Genomic DNA, 8,045 nt, shown 5'->3' with positions numbered 1-8,045 from the left:
CCAAATCAAGACCTCTGTAGCTTGGTTCATCTGCCCTCTTGTAGCCAACACCTAGCACAGTGGCTAGCACACACTTAACAATTATTTGTTCTACCGTGATGCCTCTTGGTGAGCTATTAGCAAACCCTAGATAGATTTGCAAATGCAAGGACAATATACTTGCCCTCAAGGACAAAATAACTGTAAATTTCATAAGGTAAAGGACTAGGTCTGTCTTATTTTCTGATGTAGCCCCAGATTGTAGAACTTGTTGATTGTTCAGTAGAATGTGTTGGGGATTTTTAAAAAGAAGAACTTATTTAGGCCGGGTGCAGTGACTCATGCCTGTAATCTCAGCACTTTGGGAAGCAGAGGCAGGTGGATCACCTGAGGTCAGGAGTTCAAGACCAGCCTGGCCAACATGGCGAAACCCCGTCTCTACTAAAAATACAAAAATTAGCTGGGCATGGTGGCATGTGCCTGTAATCCCAGATACTAGCGGGGGCTGAGGCTGGAGGATTGCTTGAACCTGGGAGGTGGAGGTTGCAGTGAGCCAAGATCATGCCACTGTACTCCAGCCTGGACAACAGAGTGAGACTCCATCACAAGAAGAAGGAGAAGGAGAGGAGGAGGAGGAGGTTGCGGGGGGGAGGAGGAGGTAGGCGGGGAGGAGGAGGAAGAGGAGGAGAACTCACTTAATGAGCAAGCAACTCCTAGAGGTTATGTCTTATGTAAGTTGACTAAGATGTGGTCTTTATACTCAGTTTATTATATGAAGTGACCAGGGAGACAGAATGGAACAAAAGAGTAAGTGTCAAGTTATGAAATAAAGTGCTCTGGGAACATACAGCACTGTTTTGCTATGCCGGTTGCACATTAAAATCATCTAGGGATTTTTTGAAGCACTATCAGTGTTCCAGATCAATTAAAACAGAGGATGGGGCTTGGGCACTAGGATACTAGTATGTTTTTTTTTGGAGATGAAGTCTCGCTCTGTCACCCAGGCTGGAGTGCAGTGGCGCAATTTCGGCTCACTGCAAACTCCACCTCCTGGGTTCACGCCATTCTCCTGCCTCAGCCCCCCGAGTAGCTGGGTCTACAGGCGCCCGCCACTACACCTAGCTAATTTTTTGTATTTTTAGTAGAGATGGGGTTTCACCATGTGAGCCAGGATGGTCTCAATCTTCTGACCTCATGATCTGCCCGCCTCGGCTTCCCAAAGTGTTGGGATTACAGGTGTGAGCCACCACACCCAGCCGAGCACTAGTATTTTTTTTTTTTTTAATTAGGTGATTCTAATGTGCAGCCAGCAATAGAATAGTTGACAGAGAAGTTAAAAAGGAGTAATTATAACAAGTAGAGGAGTTAGGAAAGGACATTTTCTCAGGTGAAGTAATATTTATACTAAGTCTGTTTGTCTTTATGATTCATGAAGTCCAGAAAAAATGCCAAATTTTTCTCCTTCCAAATTTTCAACAGATCTTCTCTTAGAAGAGAAACGGATTATGAAGATGAATTCCTCCCGTGCACTGTTCTTCCCAACCCTTTGAAGTTCTAAATCCCAAAGACTTAAAGTGGTACCTGAGAATCTTAAAAGTCCTAGACCACATCTCACTTCGGAAAAAGATTCCATGTCTGGATCAATTCAAGATACTGAATTGATAGAGATTCAATTCAACTTAGAGTAAGGTTAGGAAAACAAAAGGAGAACAGGGACCTTGTGATTCTCAAGTGGATGAATGTTTGATATTTATCTAATTTTCTTCACTTCAAGAGTTCTTCACATTTGGGCAAACCCAAGGATGTGGATTTAATCAGGGCTAGTATGACTTGAGAAGTCAAAGCATTATCTTTATCTGTCATAAGTTTCAATCATGTTCATAGTTAGTTATAATAACTTACAATCATTTTTATTTATAATAATAGGCGAATGACTTGGACCCCATATTGAGAAGGGAAACAACAGGGTTCTTTATCTTATTGCTCTGACTTTCCAATACCAACCAAGTTGGAGGAAAAATTTTTCCCTCTTCTTGCAAGTAATGCCAAAAATTGTGTACCAAAAGAGTATCCATTGTAAAGGATCTGTTTTTAAAAATAATTACTCAGGAGTAAACAGACAATCTACAGAATGGGAGAAAATATTCACAAATATCCAACAAAGGTCCAATATTCAGAATCTATGAGGAACTTAAACAATTTAATAAGCAAAAAATAGATAACCTCATTAAAAAGTGAGCAAAGGACATGAATAGACACTTCTCAAAGAAGACATACAAGCAGTCAATGTACATATGAAAAAAATGCTCGAAAGCACTAATCATCAGGGACACGCAAATCAAAACCAAAATGAGATATCATCTCATACCAGTCAGAATGACTGTTATGAAAAAGTCAAACAATAACAGATGTTGGTGAGGCTATGGAGAAAAGAAAACACTTATACACTGTTGGTGAGAATTTAAATTAGTTCAGCCTCTGTGGAAAGCAGTTTGGAGATTTCTCAAAGAACTACCTCTTTTACCAAGGACTCGCCAACATGGGCCGCGTTTGCACCAAAACCATGAAGAAGGCTGCCTGGGTCATCATAGAAAAGTACTACATGCACCTGGGCAACAACTTCCACATGAACAAGTGCATGTGCAAGGAGATCGCCATTATCCCCAGCAAGAAGCTCCACAACAAGACAGCAGGCTATGTCACCCATCTGAAGAAGCAGATTCAGAGAGGCCCAGTAAGAGGTATCTCCATCAAGCTGCAGGAAGAGGTGAGAGAAAGGAGAGACAATTATGTTCCTGAGATCTCAGCCCTAGATCAGGAGATCATTGAAGTAGATCCTGACACTAAAGAAATGCTGAAGCTTTTGGACTTCAGCAGTCTGTCCAGGTCACTCAGCCTACAGTTGGGATGAATTTCAAAATGCCTCGGGGACCTGTTTGAATCTTTTCTGCAATGCTGTATTATTTTCAATAAATCTGGGACAACAACAAAAAAGAACTAAAAACAGAAGTACCATTTGACCAAGCAATCTCATTACCGGATATATGTACCCAAAAGAAAAATAAATCATTCTATGAAAAATACACATGCCCCTGTATGTTCATTGAAGCATTAATCACAATAGCAAAGACATGGAATCAACCTAGATGCCCATCAACAGTGAATTGAATAAAGAAAATGTGGTACATATACACTGCGGAATACTATGCCGCCATAAAAAGGAACGAAATCATGTCCTTTGCATCAACATGGATGCACCTGGAGGCCATTATTCTAACTGAATTAATACAGAAACAGAAAACCAAATATACTTCATATTCTCACAAGTGAGAGCTAAACATTGGGTATACATTTACATAAAGATGAGAACAATAAACTCTGAAGACAACAAGACGGGGGAGGGAGGGAAGGCAGGGCACAGTGGCTCCTGGCTATATGTTACTTTTGATGAGTATAAGGTGGATCACTTGAGGTTAGGAGTTTGAGACCAGCCTAGCCAACATGTGGAAGCCTGCCTCTACTAAAAAGACAAAAATTAGCCAAGCATGGAGGAGGGCACCTATAATCTCCACTACTCGGGAGGCTCAAGCAGTGGAATCACTTGAACCAAGGAGACAGAGGTTGCAGTGAGCTGAGATCACACCACTGCACTCCGGCCTGGGTGACAGAGTGACACTCAAAATCAAATAAATAAATAAATAAATAAAATGGAGTGGGGAGGTAAAGGTTGAAAAACTACCTACTGGGAACTATGCTTACTACCTGGATGATGGGTTCAGTCATAACCCAGCATCTTGCAATATACCCATGTAAAAAATCTGTGCATGTAGCTCGTAATCTAAAATAAAAGTTGAAATTTTAAAAATAAAAAAGTAAAAAGTTATAAGTTTAAAAATATTGTACTCCAGTCCAATTGGATCAGAATTTTTTTAAGCTCTCTTCCTTCAAAACCATAGAAAGATATGTAGAAAAAAATTGGCACTAATATCTAAAAGAGAAACCTAAGCTCTAACATCTATTGTAGAGGAAAGAGCACTTTGAAACCAAAGTTGTATTTGCAGTTCTGTCAAGAGTTACATGCATGAGGTTGGACAAGCCATTCTTTAACATCTTATGATGTTAAAAGAACTCTTTCCAAGGTAATGTTGTATCCTATTTTAAATTCAACTAACAACAGTTTCCAAATGCATCCAAGGCAAGTGTATTAGTCCGTTCTCAAACTGCTAATAAAGACATACCCAAGACTGGGTAATTTATAAAGGAAAGAGGTATAAATGGATTCAGTTCAGTGTGGCTGGGGAGACCTCACAATCATGGCAGAAGGCAAAGGAGAAGCAAAGGCATGTCTTACATGGCACAGGCAAGAGAGCTTGTGCAGGGGGATTCCCATTTATAAGATCATCAGATCTTGTGAGACTTATTCACTACCACCAGAACAGTATGGGGAAAACTGCCCCCATGATTCAATTATCTCTACCTGGCCCTGCCCTTGACATGTGTGGACTATTATAATTCAAGGTGAGATTTGGGTGTGGACACAGCCAAACCATATTAGCAAGCAAGTGAATGTCCTGAGGTAAAAAAGTTAACATCCCTCCAGTGTTTTCGGCATTGGTTTACAGATGCCAATATTAAAAATCACTTGAAATGTGGTCTCACCACTACCACCTTTGAACAGGAGCTTTTACATCTCATTCTAAGTATTTAGCACCCTGGCCTTTCTACCTGGCTGAGTAACAAAGATTATATACATTATCTTTTTTTTTTTTTTTTTGAGACAGGGGTATTACTACGTTGCCCAGGCTGGCCTTGCACTCTTGGGCTCAAGCAACCCTCTTGCCTCAGCCTCCAGAGTCCAGAGTAGCTAGGATTACAGGTGTGTGTCACCATGCCCAGCTATATATTACTTTTGATGGGTATAGGTAGACCATGTGGACTTTGTTGGTAGTCAGAAACTTTTTCCTACACAGCTATTGCTTATCTAAATAAAAGAGCCATAGCTCCTGCACTCTATTTTTTCTGCTTAAGTAAGGCTGTGTGTGGAGAAAATGTTACTAGGCAGTAGAAGGAAACATTAAAAGGGTACTGTTATCATTACAGTTTTAAGTTCCGTCATATTCAAGGACTATAAAGCAATGGATTAAAAAGATGCATGACTAGAATAAATGACAGGACAGATCAGTTCTAGAGACACCATACTTTCAGGCCTGCCACTAATAGATCCAACAAGTGTATTCAATTCTACTGTACACTTACAGACCTAACCAGAGCCTGAGAACTCATGACCACTGTTGCCTGCGTAGATTCAGAAAAGGTGCTTCTACTCCCCCCATCCATATATATTTCATAAGTTCTTCTTTCGTATTAATGACACCTTAAATATTACCTATAGGGTCCCATAAACCCCTTCCTATATGCCCTGTGTTGCCAGGTGCTTACCGACCCAAAGACTTGTCAAGGAATCAGCTGGATAGAAAAGGAATATAACATGTGTTTGACTGGCATGATGAATTATATTATTAAAACAACCCAGGTTATGGATGATGGCAAGTCCAAAGGAGAATCAAAATCACCCAAATCTTCCCTATAGCTGAGAAGGGCCACAAAGGACCTAACTGGTTATAAGGTTAGAAATTACATTTTCAAGTTCCCATCTGGAGGCATGTTTGTTTCTTGCTGTGTAAGTTTGCTCCTGAGTTCTTCAATGGCCTGTTTTGAAAGGGTGCAACTGAAACAAATGTCTCTGTCTTAAAGATTTGAAAAAAAAATCATTGAAAACAATGTAGAGATATAAATGTCTGCGCCCACAGCCAAGATAAAAAATGCAAAGTCTGGGCCACCTTGCCTTTAATTTTCTAACTGCTGTTTTGTAAGGCTGTGTCATGCTTCTCAGTTCAAACACGCTTTGGCTCTTTATTATTCATGGACCTTTTTCTCAGTCAGTGGTGTTGAATAATAAAACAGCCCAGGATCAAATGGGCCAATTCTCCACGCCTGACACCAACTGCTACTGTTCGCTGGGCTCTGCCAAGCGTTGCCTCTGATAATGAGTGGGATTTGGTTAAACAGTAAATTAATGAATAATGAAATATCCAGGTTGATCAGTTAGAGAGCACGCTTGCTTTGCCCTGGGCTAAATGCTTGGGGCAGAAATTACTCTCAAACGGCACTTGCCTGGCTGCTGGTCTGGATAACTATTTTACAGCCTATTGCTTGACAGAATGCTGGGGAGGGGGGTCGGTGAGGGAGAGGAAAGGAAGGACAGAGTTATTAACAGCAAAAAAAAAAAAAAAACGGGACAGAGGAAGAATAACCTAGTTATCACCTTGTAGGTTTGTAAACTGCATCTGTAAGAACAAAGTCACAAATATGACCTGGAGAAGTCAGAGTTCCAAAATTCCCAACACATGTTTAACATCAAGGAGAAATGATGAGTGATAACAGTCTTCTATGTATGCACATATGTGATTAAATGTAGAATGATTCAACTGCAAACTCATGTTTCTGTGTCCATGTTAGAGTGATGACATGCAGGGAAGCTATCCAGTATCCAGTTGACAGGAAAACTCTACCCTCATTTTAAGGTTTCAGACTCTGGTTACTAGACATATCCCCTTCTACAAATTTTAGAACATTAAAAATAGGATGGCTTTTCCAAATGACATCCATTAGGAAAAAAGTTTCACTGCAATTGTGATTCCAGGAGATACATACAGAGTAATAGAGATATAGAGATATATTTTGTCACTTTTCAACCTTAACTTCACCCAGAAGTTTTAAGTTGTTATGGAGTTTTCTGCATGCATATGTAATAGGTTTGCTCATTCAAGATCGCAGATATATCCTTTCCAAGAGACAAGCTTTGGATCATCAAAAACCCACAACAGAGTGCCATAAGGACAACATGTACTGAGAAAATGTGTTATTTCACTGTTGACATTTGTTTTGGAGATACGTTTTTCTAGTTGGTTATCTCTGAAATATCTTATTCTTTCAGATGTTTGACCCTTTCAAATGGGCTTGAGATTAGTGGACTTTGCAGTTTTACACACTAAAGGTTGAAGCACTTTTCAAAAAATTGACAAACATGTAGTCGGTATTAGTGTTTTGTCAAGGTTGGGGTTTGGTTTGACTTAATTTGTTTTTAGGTGGATGAAAGAGGTAAGTGCCTTCACAAAACTGATGAGAGAGTGAAAATGTATTCCAGAACCTAATTTAATAGTCCTCACATCCGAAAGTAAACCCCAAACAAGGTTGAAGAGAGGCAGACTGTCTTCTGTTCCTGTGTATAGGTGACATATGATAGGATCGTTTTTTAATGCCTACAGACTAATAAAGATGGGGAAGAAACACATGAATTACCTATAGCTTCAGAGTACATAATTAGTACACTCCATTCCTCAGGGCCTGAGAAGCAGCAAGGCTTAGTTGATGTTATTCCACTAGTTTCATCCTGAAAAGTAGTGTTATAGACAAAGATTTAACCTCTGCACACTGGCACCCAACTCCCCCTCCCAAGAAAAAATAAAATGCTCTAATTGTCTTTATTACTTTCAGACATTGGCTCCAAACACAGATGTTCACTCCTGAGAATTAAAGGAAGGGTAAAAGGTCACAGGGACCGAGATCAGCTTGATCCTTCTTTAGATTATTTGGTCCCATTGTCTTGAATGGTCTTCATCTTTGAAGAAGAAAAGAATATTTAGATTGAACATAAAAGTGAACGCATCATTCAGGGGTCTCATTTCACTGGGAGGGCTCATGCCTGTGGCTCCCTCTCCTGCCTCCCTAAACATAGCAAAAGGAAAAGTATGTGAAACAACCTATTTTCAAAAAGCCTTGCTTTTGCCTCAATCTTGATAGTTCCCCATCTTTAGGAATCCCTGGCCGAAAGAATTCTATATTGAAAGCAAGAGAAGCAAGAGCCTTAAAACCTAAGCAATGAGAAAAACAAAAACAACAACAACAACAAAAATTCCTTCTGCTTAACATATGCGTCTCTCATAAAATTCACATTGGCAAACACTACTTTGTTGTGGATGAGTTTTATTTAGTCCTGATATTGG

General features: G+C 39.9%; 1 protein-coding gene across 1 annotated transcript; it reads left to right on the top strand.

Annotated features, from left to right (window-relative positions):
* Positions 1–2,518: 2,518 nt before the first annotated feature.
* LOC129039362 (small ribosomal subunit protein eS17-like) lies at positions 2,519–2,956 on the top strand. The gene has a single exon (XM_054493072.1). It carries the CDS (start codon positions 2,519–2,521, stop codon positions 2,888–2,890), a length of 372 nt encoding a protein of 123 aa, XP_054349047.1. The 3' UTR covers positions 2,891–2,956.
* The last annotated feature ends 5,089 nt before the right edge of the window (positions 2,957–8,045 follow it).

The sequence above is a fragment of the Pongo pygmaeus genome, chromosome 5, assembly GCF_028885625.2.
Source record: "Pongo pygmaeus isolate AG05252 chromosome 5, NHGRI_mPonPyg2-v2.0_pri, whole genome shotgun sequence".
NCBI classification, from domain to species: Eukaryota; Metazoa; Chordata; class Mammalia; order Primates; family Hominidae; genus Pongo; species Pongo pygmaeus.
This window is presented reverse-complemented; position numbering and strand designations above follow the sequence as displayed.

Bases quoted from the DNA above. Each gene is read 5' to 3' on its own strand.
- LOC129039362 (XM_054493072.1), top strand. From the start codon at position 2,519: ATGGGCCGCGTTTGCACCAAAACCATGAAGAAGGCTGCCTGGGTCATC.